The 22,630-nt window shown below is 34.9% G+C and overlaps 1 protein-coding gene across 3 annotated transcripts in view; it reads right to left on the bottom strand.

Moving 5' to 3' along the window:
- The window catches only part of LOC111051989 (hemicentin-1), a 731,812-nt gene that overhangs the window by 375,157 nt on the left and 334,025 nt on the right, over nt 1-22,630 (bottom strand). The window contains exon 1 of one of the 3 annotated variants that reach the window (XM_039427470.1): nt 13,608-13,650. The exons of the other annotated variants lie outside the window; for them this stretch is intronic. Coding sequence (XP_039283404.1) covers nt 13,608-13,635 — 28 coding nt within the window. The 5' untranslated portion in view covers nt 13,636-13,650. Of the gene's footprint in view, nt 1-13,607; nt 13,651-22,630 lie in introns of those variants that run through there. 3 annotated transcript variants of the gene reach the window in all.

Below are 22,630 nucleotides of genomic sequence, written 5' to 3'. Positions count from 1 at the left end.
TCAACATTGAAGCTTGCCGATCAAAGACGTTTTCGAATAGTCAAGCTTGTTAGAGATATCTTGGAATACGGAAATCCGAACTATTTCAAAGATGATTTCAAATTTGTTTCTGAAGGTAGGAGGATAGATGTTTCACATACAAGAACCGGAGAAAGTACTTTAAGGATACCCAACCATCGAACCACTATTTTCACAAAATCCTTCTTAGTCAGTGGATGTCGTGCATGGAATGCACTTCCTGTTTCTATCAGGTCTATCGAGAGCCCAGCGAGCTTCATCCTGACTTCAAAAAAAACATCTTTTGGAACAAATGACTGAAACTATCCAGCCCTAGAACGATCACAAGACAACCATCCTCACCCATCCCACCAATACAAACCTATAAACCTGTTATAGAATAAATTGTAGACTATATATTGTATATTATATAAACTCATGTTATTTCAATAATCCACTGCATACTGCTGTATATTATTGAAAGTTGATTACCCTGATCTACTTTCAGCCTACTCCATTTTATTAATCAATGATTTGATCTTATTCACCTGTATAATTATTTCACTTCATCAATTTTCATTTACAAATTAATCCTCAGTTTGATTAATTAAATTAACGTTTTGATAGAGAGTTAGTGGGGAGGATATTTTTAATATTCTTTCCGAAGAATGGACATTGATATGTCCAAAGCTCCGCCAATTTATGAAGATGCATAACAATATTATCTATAGCTATTACCAATTTCTTTTTTCATATCATATGCACTTCAAAAATCATTATCTTAGTCTATATTATGTAAATTCATCTATAATTTTGCTGTATTGTAAGCTATTGCATATAAGTGTAAAAGCCAGTACATATTGTAATCTACATAAATAAAGTACTCAATCAATCAATCATTTATTCTGCGGCCTGTTGCAACTCTATTTATTGATAATTATAGAGTTCAGTAATGGAAGAGTTATTTGAACAGTTATTGAAATCTCTCATGAACTGTGACAGTCATAGTTTAGAGTTAAAAAAGTTAACTTCATTTTACAGTCTTCTATAATCACGCATAAACAAAAATTGAAGGCTCAATCATGTATCGGTGAATTAAGGGAGTCAAAGCTCAAATATCATAGAATATCAACTGTATTCCTCAATAAGAATGATATTTTAATCATTATGACATTTGCAGATTGATGAAGAATGGTGAATAAGCATAGGAAATAATTACAGCACTATAATAATCATCATCACGATTTGGAGGTGAGAACGAGAATATAAGGAAACTGCTTTAGATGTATGAGTAAAGATTTGTTGAAATAATTGTGTGATTTGTAATTTTACTTTCATTTTGATTTCATTTTACTTACGTGTGTGTGTGTGTGTGTGTGTGTGTGTGTGTGTGTGTGTGTGTGTGTGTGTGTGTGTGTGTGTGTGTGTGTGTGTGTGTGTGTCATCTCCCAATAAATGGAATGACTTGAAATTCGGAACGTAAGGTCCTCACAATATAAGGATCCGATACGAAACAGGGTTTTTCGCGATTTTCTCGAAAACGGCTCCAACGATTTCGATTAATGTTATACCTAAAATAGTCATCAATAAGCTCTATCAACTGCCACAAGTCCCATATCTGTAAAAATTTCCGGAGCTCCGCCCCATCTATACAAATTTTGATTTTAGATTCTCAATTATCAGGCTTCAGATACAATTTAAACAAAAAATTTCGAGTGGAAAAGATTGAGCATGAGAATCTCTACAATTAATGTTCAGTAACATTTTCACCTCAAATTAAATATAAGCTCGAAATTCGAGAAAATATGATTATCCAATTGCAAACTGTTGGCAACTGTTGATTCTATTGAATGATTCACTATGAAGAGATAGTAGACCTCGTGTGTCTCCAGCGTTATTGTCCTGTCACCAGCTGGCTCAAATCTTTGAATAGTAGACTTGAGATGCGCGGGAACACTAGCGTCAGGTGATCAATTTTCATAACGGCAAGGAAAGTTGTGTGAGTGCGCCACACCAGATTTTTTCATTATTGCGGACAAATGAACATAAAATGCAAAATATTTCTTGGAGGATACTGTGAAATAACTAAATTCAAATACCTAGGGATATGAAACTCATTCTCAAGACCAATGAAACTCGAGATAAATGTGTAATGTAACTAACTACAGGGAATGAAAATTGAAGTTCTCTTTTCAACAAAGAAAGTTGCATCAAAGTTCAACCTCTAATGACTTCAAAATTTTTAAGAGAAAGATTTGAATCGGGGATTAAACTTATATAATAATAATGTTTCTATAATAAGGCAATGACTTAGTTATTCTAAGGGACTTTTCTTTGAAACATTAAAATTCGTAATGAGAGATCCGTTCAATTGAGTCACGTTTCCTAATCACACCAGATGACGAATTTTCTTGTAGAGAAAATACATCGAATCAGTCACGTTTGCCTTCACCGAGAGACAAACAGTTTATGGGGCATATTTCTGAATGAGGTCGAGTCAGTCGGCTGCTGTACTAGAGAGCAGGGCATCATGATAATAAAGGGAAAGGGTAGTCGTTGAGAAAAAAGGGACACAAGATGGCGTGAAAAAGCGATGACATCGTTTTGTTTCCAGCAGACTAGCGAGTATGGGAAATGTGGAAGGGGGCGATGAAGAAATATGACTAAAAGTTGCGGGAGGGAGCGGTAAAGATGGCGCGGAGGGGTCGAGGTGGAAGAAGACAGATGAAGGAGCATCTTGTCCGTCTGTGTGATGAAATATGCACAGGCCAGTCCCGGGCTCCCGGGGGACGAACCCTTCGAACAGTCTACAACACAGATAAAGCCCACTACCCCTCTCACTATCCGTTATTTGGGTCGGCAAAACCTCAGACTCAGGACTCTCAGCACCGGGCCAGGATAAAGCGTGCAAAAATGAAGGGGGTGCATCGGCAAACTTCTGCAATCTAGGTGAACACTTGACGTGAAAATTTCATCAAGTCACAGAAGAAAACTTTTATCGTCTTTAAGGTACTCTTCGCTCGCACAATGTCGTTCGCAAAAGAGTGAGCTGGTAACAATCTCAACAACTAGAGTATGCAGCAATTTTATGTCTACTCGTTTAGTCCTAACAGAGTATAAACTGCGAAAAGTTGCCGGTGATATAGCTCTCCATTAATGATACTTATGAATGGTGGAACAATGTTGGCCCTCTACTCAAGTGCAATAGAAGTTTTCGCTGGATTCCGAGAGTTGGGACGAGTGTTGTAGGTAAGAAAAAATTAGAATGGAGAGATGAATTTCGTGTGGATGGGGTGATATAATAATATGTGGTAGAATACATCAAAAACATGAGCTGAGAATCAGATGAAGGATTCACATGAAAATTCAAGATACTGAACATATTATAATATTGAAATTTCATGCATTGGAAAATTCAAAATACAGAGAGTCGAATTTGATAACACTGTCTCAACTAGTAAATATTTTATTCCATTCACTGAACGATCACCGCCCTTTTAATGGGAAAAATATTGGTTCGCCGACTAAAATGAAATTTATTGAGCAATTAGACTAGTAACACTCTTATTAATAACAAGTTCTTTCAACGACTGTAAGAATTATAATATAATTATTTTATGATATCCAATGGGCAGATACACTATAACTATGAAGATACACTGCATAAACAGAGTCATAATTATTCTGAAGTGGGAATCTGCAACCTTAATATATTCCACCATAAGATAGCTACTTGCGTTGTACTTGTATGAACGAAGAATACGCTTCAATGAGTTCCTGATAATAAGGCTTAAAACCGTTCTATGAGTGTTCATTGCATGCTCCAAATCAGCTCATCACTAACAAAATGCTAATATCTCTATAGAATAAACATGCCGACTATTACGGTTCGCTCACAAGTGCCGTGGATGTAGAGCAGCAAGCAGTATTTGGCCTGAACGCTGGGTGCGGCAAACTTCACACTCATTTATTTCAGAAGCTGTTACAGATAATGGCAAGCGTCATTTTGAGTGGTAACTTTTTATGGGTTTGGAACGCGCCAGCTCATAGTTTCCACATAGCCGAGTCGCATTCTCCTACAGATTTACATTTTAGTACGAGGTATATACACTGCAGGATAAAGCATTAGTGATTTATAAACGTTGGCGAAATTCACATTCAAAATGATGTTTTGAATTCCATGAGCTAGATAATGGAAGCTTGAAGTTTTTCTTATATTACAATAAGTGTAATTTCAATATTATTCATACGAATATGTTATCTATATATATAAAACCGAAATGGCACTCACTGACTGACTGACTGACTGACTCACTCACTCACTCGCTGAACTAAAAATTTGCCGGACCAAATAAGTTCAAATTTGATAGGTATGTTCAGTTGGCCCTTTAGAGGCGCACTAAGAAATCTTTTGGCAATATTTTAACTCTAAGGGTGGTTTTTAAGGGTTTAAAGTTCGTCTTTTATCATGTATATTCTTCTTATTCTCTTAATTATAATTGAAAAATGTCCATACCATATGTTAATATAGAACTATAATCTAGAGAGAGTATCTCTTCGAAACAGTTGTTAACTGGTAACTAAATTAATAATTTGGCATTTAGTTGAGTTGACTTTGTTAGGTTGGCACCAAGTTGAAGATTGAAATGCATTTATCGCGGGAAAATTGATTGGGCACTGCTACTTCAATCAGAGCTATTCCTGGGAATATTATATTACTAGCAGTCAGGCTCGCTTCGCTCGCCATATCCGTTTAGCCAGACGTTTAGTCTGGACCCCCGACTGGATCGTCCCAACATACGATAAAAATGCTCAAATGAAAAATGCAGGCGAGCGAAGCGAGCTTGCTGATCTTATTTTTGGACGATCCAATCGGGGGTCCAGGGGGCGGAGCCCCCAGGCTAGACGGATATGGCGAGCAAAGCGAGCCTGACGGCTAGTGTTGATAGTAAAATTATGATCTATGAATGTGAATAGATTGAAAGAAAGAATACAATGCTATTGATATTATCATTTCTGATATGAATAATGGAAATTGGAACAGAAATGAGGAATGCTTGAACATCAGAAATTGTATATGAGAAAACCTTCTTTCTGACCTTTTCGGCGAATCAACATGGACAGCCAAGAGGAGATGAGATAGTAATCGAGAATCAACGGAATAACACTTCATACACAGTTCACAGGAAACAGTCACAGAAATACCTGGGAGTTACTATCGACTCTTTTCTGCGCTGGGATCATCATCTCAATGAATTATGCGGGAGACTGAGGAAGACCATCTACAGATTCAGGATTCTGAGGATACTGGTCGACAAGGGATGTCTAAGGGTTATCTACTTCTCTCTAGCACAGTCCCTCATGCTGTATGGGATTGTGGGATGGGGGGGTGCAAGCTTCTTGCACATCGAACCGCTCCTCAGGGTACAGAAGCTGATCATGAGGGTCATCAACCAGAAGCCTCCACGCTATTCATCAGACCAGCTGTTCAATGAGTTTGACGTGATGGATCCAAGACAGCTTTACTGTAAGGAGATACTATGCCGATTACACAAGAACCCAACAACATTCCAAACCAGAAACCACAACCACAACACCAGATACAGGAATCTTCTCATCACCAGTGTTGCAAGGAAGGCTCTATACCAGAGACATTTCAATCATTTAGCACCAAAATTATATAATCTACTCCCTGCATACTTTAAACAGATTAATCATCCTAGGAAGTTCAAAACAATAGTACACAATTGGTTGATGAGCAAAGGAAGACAGAACATAGAAAACATTATTTCAAACAACAACTAACCACCTAATGACTTACTAAACACTAACTAATTAATAATACGCACAAAAAACTAACAAAACCTACTCTAGAACATGGTACGCCATAGTGGAGTAGGTCAATTTCCACACAGAAAAATCTGAACAAGTAGAGGACACATAAGAATTTTTTTAACCAACTATTGTATGTAATATTGTAATTTATCTAATATTTTGTGTAATTGATGTTGTAGTTTTAGTTTTTTTTGGGAAATAAACATTTTATTCATTTTTATTCATTTCATTTATATCAGGTATGAAACGGTAATGTTTCCTTTAGTAATATAAGTACTTGTCTGACTGGATATACTGTAAGATTGTCTTTTACTTTGAAGATTCTGTCAGGATCTGTTGAAATAAGAATTGTTTCAGAAAGAAGCAACTTAATAATTTTATCAAATAAGCAGCAGTACACAGCTCATAGGCATTGATAAAAGGCATTCTTGCCTAATTAGTAAGAACCCTAATTATCCCGAACGAATAATTTTTGTAAGTGCCCTAAATAACAATAGAATTTTTTGTATTTTCCAAATGGTACAAATACTATAACACAAGTGAGTGACAATGTTGTGAACACATGATAATAGAACAGTGGCGTATCCAGGGGGGGGATATCGGGATCTATCCCCACCCCCCGAAATAGAACCTGAATTTTTTGTGACTAGATCGCAGGGGATAGAGAAACTACAGATAGCACTTCAAAGTTAGTTAATTTTTCACCATCTTCATTATGGAGGAATTTAATATAGCTTATAGTTGATTATAGTTTATTCAGTTCCATGCATATTCTTAAACAAAGCTCCAGCAGCTTCTACTAGAGAGTACTCCGGTTATGATGAACGGGCGTAGTTTCTACCGTTGAAAGGAGGGACATCTAATAATGAGTAGCCCTTCTACAAAATCACTATTTCTCAACAATTGAATGACTAATAAAATTCTATTCCGTCTCATTCTATTTGCTATTTAATCGAAAACCCATAGGCCTATGAAATTTTCAAGGAGAAATCGAAATAATACTTGGTCTACTGATCACCAAAAAAACTTGAATGTTTGTTTTCAAGTGGAAATTGAGTAAAATCGCACCAAATTGAAGGTATATCTTCAAAATTTTCCGGGGGGGACCCCCCTTTGGTGCGGGGTATTCCAGGTATTCCATGACCCCCACACCCCCCCGGTGTCTCTGTCAAAGTTCAAGTGCTTTCTACTCCAATGTTATGATCCCCCCCCCGAAATTTTTTTCTGGATATGCCACTGTAATAGAAGTTTGCACATTGTAAATATTGACTAATTTGTTGGAAATTATGAAAATATCGAAGAATGCATTGAATCAAACAATATAGGATTTTTTATTTTAAATATTATCAATATTTCTCATAATCAAACGTCCTATTACCCAAGCACAATCATAGAACTAATGTAATACTAAAACGAAGTATTTTTCGATAATTTTCACAGGTTAAAAAATTGAGGGCTCCACTCCTAGGGCAAGTGTATGAATCGGTAATCTGATCGAAACACATTTCTAAATTGCTCTCCAACTGAAAAATGATAATAAATAATGCTTGGAAGTTTCCACTCGAAACTTTCTCAAGGTGCTCGAGTAAGAGTAATTGATTGCTTTGCAGCTTTTCAGTTGCATAAGAACTTTCTCAAATGGATTGATTCGATTGAGAATAAGTCGCACCTTCCAGAGCTGTTTTATTGGCTTGAATAGCTGGATTTCAAAATTCAAGTACCTCTTACCCTAACTTCGGCTCTTACTGGACTAACAGTTTATTTCCATTTCAATCGTTTTCTAGGGCTGGCTATCTGGAAGCGAATGAAAAATGTACTGAATTTTGACATCTAATTTCTCAACGTCTGAATGAGATGTCAATCTCACCCTACTCTTGACAAATAGACTAATCTAAATTATTATGATTATAATTCTCTTCGTGAAGCTTTCTATCATTGATGTCATTGATGTATTCTACGTTCACGTATTTGAATAAGCTTACTGATATCGGCTTTTTGAATAATGTAGCTCAGAAAACTTATTCCTGAATAATCGAACGTCAAGTTATAGTTTGGTTAATGGTCTACTTATTTATAGTCAACATCTCTTGTCATTCAACCTCCAACATTTTTCTATATCTAATGATTAATTGACCAGAAGATTAACTTCTTTGGTTCTTTAGAGAACCAAAATAGCCTAAGATTAACCATAGAATTCTTGAAATGGTTTCTTATGATTACTTTAGTTTTTCAATTGAGTACCAACACACTGTCATTTGTCCATCATAAGCCTAGTTCAAATATTGATAATTCATTCGAGTGAAATTCTCTTACATATTTCCCGTTCAGAAAATGGTGCCCAATTATTTATTTTGGAAAAAAACTAAAAATATAGATATATTTTTAGTTTTTCTTCATGAACATACAAAATATATCTGTAAAGAAGGCTCCTACCACGACCAGGCCTGTGACCAGGATGTGACACTTTTAACTGGATCAATTACTATATATTTATCAAAATGTAGGCTGTAATAAATACTGAAGAAAGTGTTATTATGATGTATTGAATCGATCGAGATGGGATAACTGTCTTCGGGAAGCTTATATGAGAGAACAACAAAGTAAAAAGTACAGGAAGCTTGAGTAGGTCATAATATTGATTGCTGTATACCAAAAATAGTCAAGAGAATTGATAATTGAAAAAAATGGGCGTAATGAAGACTCCTATGATGGTAATGAATGTTCAAATAGCACTAAATACTATCTATATGATAAGAGAAAGTAGGGTTGTATTGTTTGCTTGTTTGTGTGTTCGTTTGTTCGCATGAAATCATGTCAACTTGTGGATTGCATACCGGGAAAACGGGAATGAATTGGATATCCAAATTTTGTACATAGATTCTAAAAATATCAATCTCGTGCACCTGGAAGCCCAAATTTCAATTTTCTTTCTAGATTTTTCAAAATTAATGTTCAAATTCCATTAATGGTACATACGATTTCATGAAAAAATCACCAAATCATATAGTCGAAATTAAAAAAGGAATATCTGTTTCTATTATTGCTTTCTACCTGATACCACTTAACCTCAATAATATTGGTTTGATAATTGATAAATATTTTCATTTTCACATTTCATTTTTCTCTGTATATTAATATGGTGAATGTGAAACAGCTGCATCAAAGAGATTATCCCGAAAACATCTATTTAAAAAAAAAACTTTCCCCTATTTGCACCTACGTCGGCTAACGTTTAATCGGGATAAGATGCTATACTTTAATTTAGATTAGCGCTAAACGATGCATTTTGGTTGCACAAAAAAGAAATTTCAAGCGATAACGCCGATTAAACTAATCTGGTATTTAAAAAAATTACACGGGGAATTAAATCAAACAAAAGCCGATTAGGTACCTACTGATAGCTGTCTTCCAAAATGAGTTTTTGGTAAAAAAAAACTACAGAATTCAAAATATGAGCTAAATATATGAATGAATTTCATTCATTAATAATATAGGAAATAGTATTTAGCTGATATTAGCATTCAAAATTAGATTATGATTTTTGAGGTTAGTTTTCGATCAGGTTCGTTTGCAGATAGCACAACACTGGCGACAGACAGAACATTTTTATGGCGCATACGTAATGAATAGTGACCGCTTCAATAGCATAACCTCACTTTTTTGCCATTTGTTTAGAATATTGATTTCAATAACATCACTGTCGGATGAATTACAGAGATGCTGGATTGTGGAACCGTTAAAATCTTGGTTAGTAAACCGGAAAACTTAATCGGAATTAAAAACTAACCGATCTTTGTGGAACAGAAATGAATCCGTAAAACTAACGTTGATTTGTTAATCGGCGTTAATGTCCATATTTAACAGACTTACGTGCAACTGGCCCATAGTTATGAAACTTTGTTTTCCTGATGCAATGTGTAGGCCAACACGTGGCATGCATTATTAATTTTTCAGCTAGAAAAGCTTTTTGAGACAAAGTGCTAAATAAACGTCTACAGTTTATCAATGCTGTATCGGCAATGTGAAAAAACATGCAGGTAATTTGAATAAAGGTGTTGATATTTATAAAGAAATTATTCTCTTCCATTTTTATTTAATAAAAAATCCAAAATTATTCGAGCCCTGATAGAATGACTGACTCACTGTACAGTCAGTCGAAAATTTTAATATTGGAATGAGGGGTATTTTGGCAAGCTAAGCAAAAAAATAAGGTCCTATGCACCTTTACGTTATATCTTCAAATGAAAAATGAGTTTTGTGGGTTGACAAAACTCCCTCTGAAAGGGAAACTATTGGACTTATTCTATCTTTTAGTAAAATAACAATGATCATCCATCCATCTAGTATCTTCTCACTATAATAAAGGAAAGAACTGGATTATACACGTATACAGGTGTTAAGTATAGGAAAATTATTTTTGATGCATCATCACATCTGAAGTACTGGACTGATTAACTTGAAATTTTGCATATGGATTCTTGCTTAACCGAGGATGGTTATAAACCTATTTTAAATTCTTCAATATTTGAATACATCAAGTTTCCCTCCAGTTTGTCAAGTTTTCAATTATTTGTCATGCTTTCAGTTGTTGTAAGGAAGCAGCAGAACATTTCTCTTAGAAGGGAAATTAGGAGATAGGTATGATTGGGGATCCTTTTCGAATGTGTTGTGAAATCTTTTTACCCTAGGAAAAAAACCATTACAAGATGTAAACGAATATTTAGGGAAAATGAATATATAAGGAGGAAACTATACAGTTGTAAAGGCTACATTCAAATCTAGTGGATACCAGAATGTCAGATGCGGCCTGTTGAACAGGATAACCGACAATTCAGGAGAAAATCGTCCAGCATCCAATAAAAAGCACTTGTCTTGGAAGATTTATCATCAAAGTGAAGGCCTTGGAGATCGGAGACATCCATCTAGTCTTCCCTGGAGAACTGTACTGTCTGAACCTGAGCGACACTAACTGCTTTTTTCCTTTCTTATTTTTTGACCCAGGTCCAACTTGGCCCCAAGAGAGCTACATAAAGTACTGTGCAGCCCAAACTTAGTGTTCGATTTCTTTTCTGTTTACCTGCCTTTTTTCACCGAAGCGGAAGCGAATAGGTATGCAGCGCTTTGTTTTCCACGATCTCAAAGAACGCCTCCAGGATATGTTTCACTCGATACTTATTGGCTTGCACCAGGTCTGCGGGTGACTGTTTTCCTCAAGAAAGGGAAACTAATATTTCTTCTGAACAGCTGCTTCACCAGCCAATCATTATTCATATCTCCCGGCTGCTTTCGCAAAACATGTATGTTTCAAACGTTGGCGAAATTCTGCAAATATTTTCCATATTCTTATATCAGATAATATTCACAGGTGGAATAGCATCTTCCACCAATATACTCTGACCTACACTTCCTCCCCAAAAAATTATTCGTTTATATCATTCATGTTATGAAAACCTACGCTTTGGCTTGAAGGTAAAGAATGAAGGAAACTGGACAAGATACTCATTATTTTCAAGAGAATCTTTATTTCATATTTCCGGTCTCCCAAGTTGAAGACTACCAAATCAGGAATCTCAAATCTGTTATACCTTATATTTTTGTTTTTGTAGAAGAATTCTGTTTCTTATTTTCGGATAGAACGTTTCATTTCATAATACTCCAGCAGCAGATTTCAGCGAACATAAGAAAAGAATTGTTTTTCGGTGAAAAAGAAATTGAGAACTTAGCTGTTAGCAATGCGAGTTTCGAGGATGAACCATCAATAGTTAAATATGTTTTTCTGAAGTAAGTGCACGGATATAATAAGATCAATAGAGTAATGTGAGGAATCATATTTGAGAAAACCTCAAGGATTAGGAAGTTTCTTTTAAATGAATGTCCACTTCAATGGTATTGAAAAATAAATGAATAACACTTTTAATGCATTCTTTTACATACAATATTTACATTTTCTAAACTAAAATAAAAGTTTCATAGATCATAATATGCAAACAATATTATATATTTTGTTAGGGCTACTCTTGAATATGAATAAGAAAATCGGAGTACTTTTTTTTTGAACAATTTTGAAAAAGGGTACTATTTTTATTCCTAAAAAATGTTATATATGCAAGTATGCAATTATCAGCGTCTGCTGGGGTATCCGGTAATGATTTCATCTCTGACTTTAAACCCATTAATTTGGAATGGAAAAAAATAATGACATCATTCCATGTAGAGAATTCTTTAAAATTTTTGGTTGAAATATTTATATTACACTAGCTATGCTAAACTCAATTTACGAATTCAATGATTGTACTGCACTTACAAATTGGAGTGATCCGTGGTCTAGTGGATAGAGTGCCTGCGTAGCAGCATAGAGACCCCGGGTTCAAACCCTCTCAATACAAAAAAAATTCTAACCAGATCACTCCCGTGTTATCGGATAGGCACGTTAAACGTCGGTCCCGGCTGAAGTATGACAGTCGTAAGGCCTATTGACGGCTCAAATTATATATTCAAGCGGTGGGACCTTCCCGCAAGGGACTCCCCACCAACAAAAGCCATACGAATTTATTTATTTTTACTTACAAATTCTCCTATCTATGGGTTTCTAATTAATCTCAATGCACTCAGTTGAAATTTGGTCAGCAAGCATTATTTCATGAGTTCAATTGATAGGAAAATCGTTTAATTATTGTGGAAAAACTGGTAGATTTAATGCTATCTCAAAAGATCTCTCGGAAGGTCCAATTCTCACCGTTTTTTTTTTTGTATCGCTCCAAGCTTCTAGAATCGCTGCCTAATTGGATTCTCTGCGAACAAATATCATGCACGTGCGGAAATGCTTTGTTTGTAATCAGCAGCAATGATCAATTTGACTCGGAATTGGCAAGATTAATATCAGCAGTCAGCAGTGAGGCTATGGTAGTTGATAAAGAAGAGACAAAGTGAAACACGTGTAGCTGTGCGAACGGACCGTGGGATCCAGACTCGAATACAACGAGATTAAAGGATGACCGGACTGATGAAGAGTTACGAGTCCCATGATTGTCAACAACGAATGAACTTCATCAGCTGCTGCCCAATCTTGACATGTCAACAAAGACGGTTAAAAACTTCAGGGCCGTCATGTTACTGTGGATTTAGGGCTTCTCGTACAGCAGCAATGCTCCTCATTCTAACAATTCGATTATTCCTCTGCTGGCCAATTGGAGACCAGAATCTGACTAAACCAATTAAAATGCTTGGGCTGGTTTTTATTTTTTAATTTTGTTAAGGAGGATAGAGCGAGTGGATCTGAATAGAACCTCCACCTTTCAATGGTGATTTATGAAAGTAGATTTATCAGCATTAGTGATGAAAGGATTTGAAGCTGTTTTTCTTTTTTTATTGGGGAATATTAATTGAGGAACAAAATGTTTTTTTCACGCTTCAATTGAAGCCGCTTGATAAGATAATTTGTGTAATATTGCACCAATTTATTTTATGAATATTTGGGATGTATCAATATACAATCGAATGTATTCATCTCGAAAATACTCAGAATTTGTGTACTAACAAAGCGAGAATAGTCCATTTGTCACAGAGTTTCAAACACAATTTTTGAATACCAATTTGCTATCAAAATTATAATAAATTATCATATAATATGAAGGTGTGATCATTTTTGGTTGGAATTGATGATAGATATCATAATAGATAGGATAGAAACGGAATTATGAACAGTTTTTCCGCAGTAAAAAAGAGCCCATATAGAGAACTAAGTAAATAAATTATATTAAAGAGACAACAATTACCTGCTTGGTCAGTTTTTATTGAAGTCATTTTTCGATTTTCATCTCACCTGTGAACAGAAAAAACAGTTGAATTGATAGTACATTCAACGTTAGATAAATGAAAAATGTCATGAATTGAAGAAATTTGGAATATTGAGAGAATTATTTCAATAATAGACTTGATGATACAAACTGATTTCTCACAATTTCAGTAGAAGATTATCGATACAAAAATGAAATAAACTATATTCTTATAATCAGGCCAATTCTGGAACATTGCCGTTCATAAATACGTCGGTAGAAACTCAGATAATAAGCACTAGTGATGGTTATGGTCGATTTACAAAATAAACATACAAAAGATTATAGATAATAATATTTGAATTGCAGAACTGTTTTCATAAGCGGATTGTACTTTATCCAATGTTCCCATTATGGAGGTTTTCTTAGCTTCAGGTTGAAGCTACAATTCTATAGATAAGGATTCCGTCGATAACCTTCATTTAACATACTACTGTTCACCGAAGTTTATATTGTGATGTGCATGATGTGATAAAACAAAGTTATTGTTCTAGAGTACAGAACTGGATGTATTTACGCATTTATAAAAATAATGTATATTTTCTCAAGAAAATCATGATTCTGTACGAAAAAACAGTGCATTGTCGAGTGGAAGGAATCAGAGCTTCCAGATTCCAGTCATGCAAGTTACCTACTAGCTCTTCTGCAAATCCAGCAAGTTCTACAACATGTGACTGTAGTAGAAGCAAACTATATACCGAATGCAGTAACCATCAACATCTCTCTCATAAAGGTTCATTGGTGCGTCAAAATAATTGGTACATATAAACAGTGGAGAGGAACAGGGGAACAGCACACCACACACGAGACACGAGGTCAATTCGATTTTCAGTGCTTGCTTTGCGTTAACATGATGTCGGCGACGTGAGTGCGTCACTGGGTTAGTGAAGGCGAATCTCAGTCCTGAATCAGACACGCTAGTAGCCTATAAAAGGCAAGACGCTGAACAGGTGTGGCAGGACGAGATAAAGATGAAATCTAAAGGCTGTTGACGCGAAGCAGAGGGTGCGAGAGAAAGAGGAGACCCGTAAACGAGCGAAATGGTTGGCAAACACGACACTGGGCCAACCAACACAACGAGTCTGCCTATTTCGCTGTAATAAATGACCAATTCCTGCCTTGAAATAACTAGCGATGAGAATAAATAAGACGAAACATCTATTCGGTTGCCACCCTTTCTCACTCCCGCTTCCATCTCTGTTTGTCACCAGTCCCTTGTCGCCTTCCAATCTGTCTCTCATTACACCACTTCTCTCTTCATTTGTCCTTAGACTGTCTTCTCTCTCACGCTCACACATCTTAGAACGAAAAATTTTCCTCTCTTTATATATCAATCCAATGTTTTCTAACCTCTCATGATATTGTAGGTAATGTTGATAAGTTCTTATTTTTCCATCTCACTCTCTCTCTGTGTATTCTGTTTGTTCTTCCTTGGCACATGCTGTCTTTTATCATTCTATAGGTTCTCTTACACTTCCTTCTGCAAATACTTCACTTTTTCCTCTCATTCCTTCACCTCGTCTTCCAACTTCTGCTTCCCCTCCTCACTTTCACTCCTAGTCCTCCTTAACTGCATTTTCCCTCTGCCTTCTTATCCTTTCCACTATATCCTTCCCTCTCGCATCAATAACTAATAGCTCCAACTCCTATCAATGTTTTTTGAACTTGAACTTATTGTTCATATAATTATTTTCGTAATTATTGTTCTTATACTTGTTCATTGTTCTTATCCTTAATTTCCTGCTATTTTCATCTTCATTTCTATTCTTTTCTCATACTCATCACCATCCAAAAATTTATCTTCATTCTCCACTTCTTCGTTTTTCCATTTCTCCTTCTTATCATAATTATTATTTTTTCATTTCCTTCTTCTCTTCATCGATATTCAATCTCCATTTTCCTAGTCTTCTTCTTTTCCTACTCTTCCTCTTACTTCTTCTTATTCTCCTACTCCACCACCTGATTCTTTTTCTCTTCTATTTTTCCCCTCTCTCATCTCCTGCTACTCCATCTTCTCATTTTCCACCTCTCTCTCTCCCTCATCCTCCTCTTTTTCCTCATCCTAATTTTCCTCCTCATCCTTCTCCTCCTTGTTCTCCACCACGGCTTGATTTCGTTTCTCACCCCTTTTTCCCCACCACTACTTTCACAGTAGTTGTCGTTTGTACAGCTCGAGCGGGCATCCTCTCAAAAATATGAAATATCTTCTCCCGCAGTAGCAGTCATGCCAAACCCTTCACAACGATTACCAGACAGCCTTTCAACGACCAACACACTCACACTCACTGTAACCAACTCTCTAACTTTTTCTCCCACGAAATCAGAACACCAGCAGACGTGCTAGTAATAGAAGAGGGTGCCGCCGAGACTCGAGATTAGTTCTTCCTTGGTTTGGTTTGAGTACTATTCAACTATACAACATTCTCGACAAATTATTCAAAGTTTGAGGTGAAAAGCTAGATTGCCAAACCAGAGCTGTTCTGAAACATTACAATCATTATATTTGAAAATGAAATTTATTGATTTCTTTTTCACAAAAACATAGCAAATTACAATAAAAAAAAGGAAACAAGTTAACCAGTATTCACTAACCAGTATTCGTGGTCAACTTACAGAAAAAAAACATAATCATCATTACAAAACAAATTACAAGAATGGTTATAACTTGATTTTAAATTATACAAAATAAAAATAATTGATTTTTGAGTCCAGCATTAATTAAAAATCTCTTGCACTCCGTGACGTCTGCAAACCAATGTGAAAAAAAGTGATCAAAAATATGCAACCAGTACAATTTATTTTGAATTTCAAAAAATATAGGCTATCACCATTATTTAATATGAATGTATCAAATACCATTACTTTTCTACGATATATTTTCATATGTGTTATTCACGATTCTAATATTATAGAAAAGAGAAAAAATATGTGTTTAATGTGTGCCGAAATTTATTTATTTTTTCAAAATTAAAACTTTTCCAAGATAAAAATTTATTAGAGTGCTGGATTGACTTGCGATCCTCACGGTATCGGAGTAGTTTCATGATGTAATCCAGCACATTGTGTAATTGAATTCTGATATTTCCTCTATTGTTTTCCAACGTTTTCCCTGAGTACTTAGAATTGTTATAGACGCAAAATCATCATAAAAAATCATTTGAACGTCCATTCTATTGCTGAGTCTCCTACTTTGACTGAGGGAACTTTCCTGTATTTTGTCCTTCTTAGTTTTATTTCTTTCTCGTTCTATTGAGGGAAATTATTGTCGTCCCCACCACGTCCTTTGTAATTTGGTATTTTTTAATGTATAATATAGCTAGCCCTGATACCTATTTTTTGAGCATGATTCGGTCAACTTGGAGACCTGAACAAGAGACCGCTTTTAGATTCTGTAGAGTACAGACATGTTTTTGAGCTTGATTATATCTTTGTCTGATTGAATCATGACATACTCATCTTGCTTTTCGTTCTCTCCTGGAGACTAAAATTATATAATTGGGAATCATGTATTCCAACAGTTTTTAATCGCTTATCTTTTCTTCAATAACTTATTCATGAAGTATTTTATTCAATTCAGAGCGGTTGACTGCTGCACTTTATTATTATTGTAGGCTATGGATCAGTAACAGTCGAAAACCCATTTAAGGGTGAGTAATGAATATTTTATAGTATTGTTGTATTGTCTTTATTTTGATAATTTTATTTTACTCAATTTTGCAGTTTTACATCTGAGATGTATGACAATATCCTAATGTATAAGAAAGTGATACTAAATGGAGTGAGTATCTTGCTACTCTTTATTTTATTGGTACAGTCATTTAGAGTATATCTCTGGAATTTTGTAATTGTGAGTAAAGTTTGAAATACTCACTGGTTGTACATCAACTGCAACTCTGTAACTTAGATTTCGAATTCTACAATTAAAACCTATAATATTTCTTCAATTTAATTATTGATGTAAATTGTATGTATTGTATTCATTAGATGATTTCTTGAGAAATAATTCATTGAATACAATATTTAGTAGGATGTTATTTATTCTAGCATTACTAAGTAGTTGTGACTTGTGTTGCAGGTTTTTTCTGTGTGTGTGTGTGTATTCTTGAATACTCATTCGAGGATCGAGCTGTAAATATGCCTTGCTGTCGAACGAGGGCTTACGAATTCGCCGACCGAGATGGCTGGTGATATCGGACATCTGACCTTGCCGTGAGGGGCTGAAAGACGATCTTCGATCTGACGCCACTAGCCCGATGCCTGGAGGCCATCACCCTTCATCCTCATCCATCACCCTTTGGACACCGGACTCGAGGACGGCAGATCTTAAATAAGTACTTGATACCCCCCACTACAATATCAGATGTGTCCCCGTAAATTTGGTCTCTTAGAGACATGAGTATTTGGTCTCTTAAAGACGTATTGTATTTGGTCTCTTAAAGACATGAGTATTTGGTCTCTTAAAGACGTATTGTATTTGGTCTCTTAAAGACATGTGTATTTGGTCTCTTAGAGACATGAGTATTTGATCTCTTAAAGACATGTTGTGTTGGTCTCTTAAAGACAGATTGATTATTTGATTATCCATGTAAGGATGTATTTTGTAATATTCTCAATACTATTTTCATTATTATAAGAGCAGTCAGTCAACCGCATATCTAGGTTTTTATTTCCAAGACCCTCAAACCACTAGAATTAGGATTTAAGACTTATAGGACTTAAAGACTTAAGACTTAGGATAAGACTTATGAACTGGATTTTGTTAAGAGATTTTCTGTTGAGATGGATTTAGAGGTGACGGGACTAATAAGGTTAAAAATTGATGATCGATTTGAGGTACGGTAGCAGTGTTAGGTATCTATAGGTCACCAAATGGAGACCCCAAATTTTGTGAGCTGCTCCATACACTTTTGGAAATTACAACCGCTCGTTTCACAAATTTTATAGTAGTAGGAGATTTCAATACCGATTTTTCCAGGCAGGATAAAATGACAGAGGATATTAGAGATATTATTGATATCAATAATTTAGAAATTAAGGTCCACGAATATACAAGAGTAACTCGAACTTCACAGACAATTATTGATAATATCCTCACAAATATAGAAGTTTGTAATGTCAGGTTAGGTAGCTCAGATCTATCAGATCATAACTATCAAATTGTAGATGTTAAGTTGCAGGGCCAGAATCCAAGCAGAAAAAAAACTTTTGTGAAAGAAAATCAGCAATAGGAGCTAGGAAATATAAATTGTTTGAAGCAGGAACTGCTTCAAGAAAATTGGAGTAGTGTTTATAACAGTTGTAACCTAAATTACAAATATGAGCAATTCATTGATACTCTAAGATTTCAGATTAGTGTATGCTGTCCGATAAAAAAAGTCAAAGTAAAAAGTAAATTAAACAAAGTGGATGAATGGATAACTGAAGATATTCTTACTCAAAGAAATATTGTTAGGGAAGCTTATGAGGAATTTAAATTAGTGAGGGATGTTCCGAGTGAAGTCAAATACAAATGTCTAAAGAAAAACTATGCAAAAGAAGTGAGGAAAGCTAAGTGTAAGAAAACAGCTGAAATATTAACAACTAGTACCAATTTTAACTCTGCTGTTTGGGAGGTAATTAATAGAAATAGGAGAGCAGCTCAAAAAGATACAGTTACTAATGTCCCTAGAATAATCGATGAACATGGAAATTATATGGATGATAGTATAGACATTTGTAACTTTTTCAATAAATATTATCAACAGGTTGCATATAATCTCCAAAAGTCACTTGTGCCGAGCACTCTTTTTAATTCAGGCCTTTTCCCAAGTTATAATAGTAAATTTAATACGCAATAGACTAGAGCCATTATTGTAAGTGAGTTAGCGAAATAAATTATTTTCTCTCTCTATTATGAACGGCCATGACTTCGAGTTTCCCATGATAGATATTTAAAAATTGTGGCTCCGAGTCGTCAAGGAATGTAGATTATGGAATTATCTCTAAAACTTAGCCTTCCTGTCGCGACATAAAGTGTGATAAGTTGGAAAACAGCAAGCATTGAAATTATAACAAACTACCGATTTTGCAGTTACTATTTGGTCCAAAGGCTCTAGAAGCCACGCGACGATTGGTCAAATTGATTCCCATTCGCCCAATAGGAGACCTGTTTCTAAATACAGTAGTGGGGATTCCTCAGTCGAGAGACCAGATTACGTTTCGGAGGACACTTTGGTAGGAGCACTACGAGAGTAAAGATGTAGTCATTATGTTTCACCCTTTTTGGGCAAGTTTATAAGTTTATATCATTTTTAGTTAATGTGGGAGCTAGTTTTATTTTTATTTAATTTTCTAGTAGTGCCATGTCCTGAAAGGTTTAATTGTGTTTCTTCTTCATGTATGAATAATTGTTTCTTCAAATAACCGCTAAGGTACGTAAAATAAGGTTAAAATATAATTTAGGGAATTTAATTGATTGAAACTTCCATAAGAGTATTGAATTAATTAAGCCTGTTATTTTTCAAGTTAATAATATTGATTGAGAATAATCCTTTTGATTTTATTAGTGATGGAAGATAATTATAAATTTTTTTCTAAAGAAGTATAGAAAGTTTTCAGTTACGTTACATTTGAGTTATTGTTTCTGGAAATATATTATCGTAGAGTATCGCTGAAAGTCAGGAAGATAGCCTTTAAATTGGAATGGAATTTTTAAGATTATGTTCATATTGAGTTTATGACATTTTATAATTTTATATTTTTTTCAGACTCTGTTTTCTTATGTCATTAGGCTTTCGAATAATTTGGTAAATTTTTATGATAGAATCTTAATAGACAAAGAAGAAAGTTTTTCTTTTCCATGAATTAATATTAATAAATGTTGGCTAGCGCAAAAGTTTCCAACAATACTAGTCGAGCTACTATATGAAAAATTATATTTGATTTTGCAAACCAAACTTATATAAAAGTTAACATCATAATTAATGAAGTATTCATTTTCTAAAAGCATTATATTAATTTATTACGGGTGTTTTCATAAATGTTGCATTGTATATTAATGACACTTTGGCAAGTAAATTTGTTTTAAATCTGTTAAATTTTGAGAATGGAATCAGAACGTCAAGATAAAATCTAAATTGAATAACAAATAAACTCCTGTTTTAGCTTTTGATGATTGTAGGAAGTTAGAAATTATGCTGTAATACATTTATTTACAGCGGTTCATGTGTGTCCCCAAACCAATTCTTGTACTACCACCCCTTTGGTTTCGCAACTTTATGTAACACCGCTTCAAGACAACCCGTTCAGACGACAGGTCTAGGACGTAAGAGGACGTCGCCGTCTAGCCAAATTCAACCGGTAAAAGCTCACCGCCAAAACAAGGTACTGTAACCCCGACGATAAAGCAACGTACAGACCAACGAAAGTGCAGTGTAGAAACAAAGGTTCATTCGAGAATGTCAATCAAAAGTGGGGATTCAAAATTATTATGAAGTGGGTTATATGGTTACTATCGACGAAACTTGGGTTCAACGGGCTTTTCTTACTTGAGTAATTCCATGTTGAAATGAACTTGTTATTTGATGACTGATATTGTTTGGTTTTGTGACGTATTGCTATCCAATCGGGATAGTAATGCGCCCCCGAATCAGACGAAGAATGTCACCAAAGTAACATGAAATTGTTGTTTCTGTTGTTCGATTTTAGTTGCCAATGTTATTGAAGCTGTTTGTATTTTTTCAATTATTTCAAATTGTAGTGTTATTCTATAGTATGAACCTATAAATCAGGCATGGCAAGATTAATTGAAGTTTCTTGACTCTAGCCCGTTCACCTGCATGAATTAGGTATAGACTCAGGTATTTTCTAGATGTGTCGGCCTATTTATATATTCTAAATTTTATTCAAAATTGTCTTCTTTATCACCTTTAAAAAGGGGCAGGCACACAACTAGGTTGCATATAATCTCCAAAAGTCACTGAACACTAATACTTATAATAACTACATTAAATGCTGAGCCAATTGAAAAGTATTTAAATTTCATCCATTATCAAGCATGAGTTGTCAAGAATAATAAAAAATTTGAATAACAAAAAAACAGTAGGATTGGATGGGGTCTCAAGAAAAATTTTAAAAGAATGTGAAAATGAATTACTGGACCCTTTATTGCATCTCCTTAATACTTCACTAGAGTAGGGTATTTTCCCTGATGATCTGAAACAAGGAAAATTTTGCTAATTTTCAAGACCGGTGATTCTGAAATAGTTGAAAATTATAGACCCATTAGTATTCTAAATGTAATAAGTAAAATTTTTGAAAGGGTAGTTTTAAATAGGTTATTGATGCACCTGGAAGAAATTAATTTCATATGTGATGAACAGCATGGGTTCCAGAAAGGAAAATCTACTAAGACTGCAATAGTATCCCTTGTTGAAAGACTAATAGATATAATAGATTCAGGTGAGAAGGCAGCCGCGATATTTCTTGATTCATCCAAAGCTTTTGTGAACCATAGAATATTATTGGAAATACTAAAAACTGTAGGTGTGAATGGTATAGAACTAAAATGGTTTGAATCATATCTTATAGGTAGAAACCAGTGTGTTGAGCTTACCAAGGTGGATGGAATGAAATAGTAAAAATTAAATCTCAAAAACTGGAGGCCAGGCTGGAGTACCTCAAGGCTCAATTCTGGGTCCCTTACTGTTTCTGTTGTATGTGAACCAATTACCAAAAGAGTTAAAAGATCACAGAGCTCTGTTGTTTGCTGATGACACATCGCTTATCTTTAACAATTATTTATTATAGTCTAGAAATAATGCTTTTTACTGGAGTACAGTCAATTGTCCAATTCTTGAAGCAAAGGCAATAACAATAAATAGTAAGAAATGTCAATTCCTACAATTCAAAAGTGAATTAATTCAGTAGAGAATAGAGAAATAAATGTGTTTGTAGAGGAAAATGAATTAGACCAAGAAGAGAAA

This window comes from Nilaparvata lugens, chromosome 4 (genome assembly GCF_014356525.2).
Source record: "Nilaparvata lugens isolate BPH chromosome 4, ASM1435652v1, whole genome shotgun sequence".
In the NCBI taxonomy this organism is placed as follows: Eukaryota; Metazoa; Arthropoda; class Insecta; order Hemiptera; family Delphacidae; genus Nilaparvata; species Nilaparvata lugens.
Note: the sequence above shows the minus strand (reverse complement) of the source record. Positions and strands in the feature narration are given on the sequence as shown.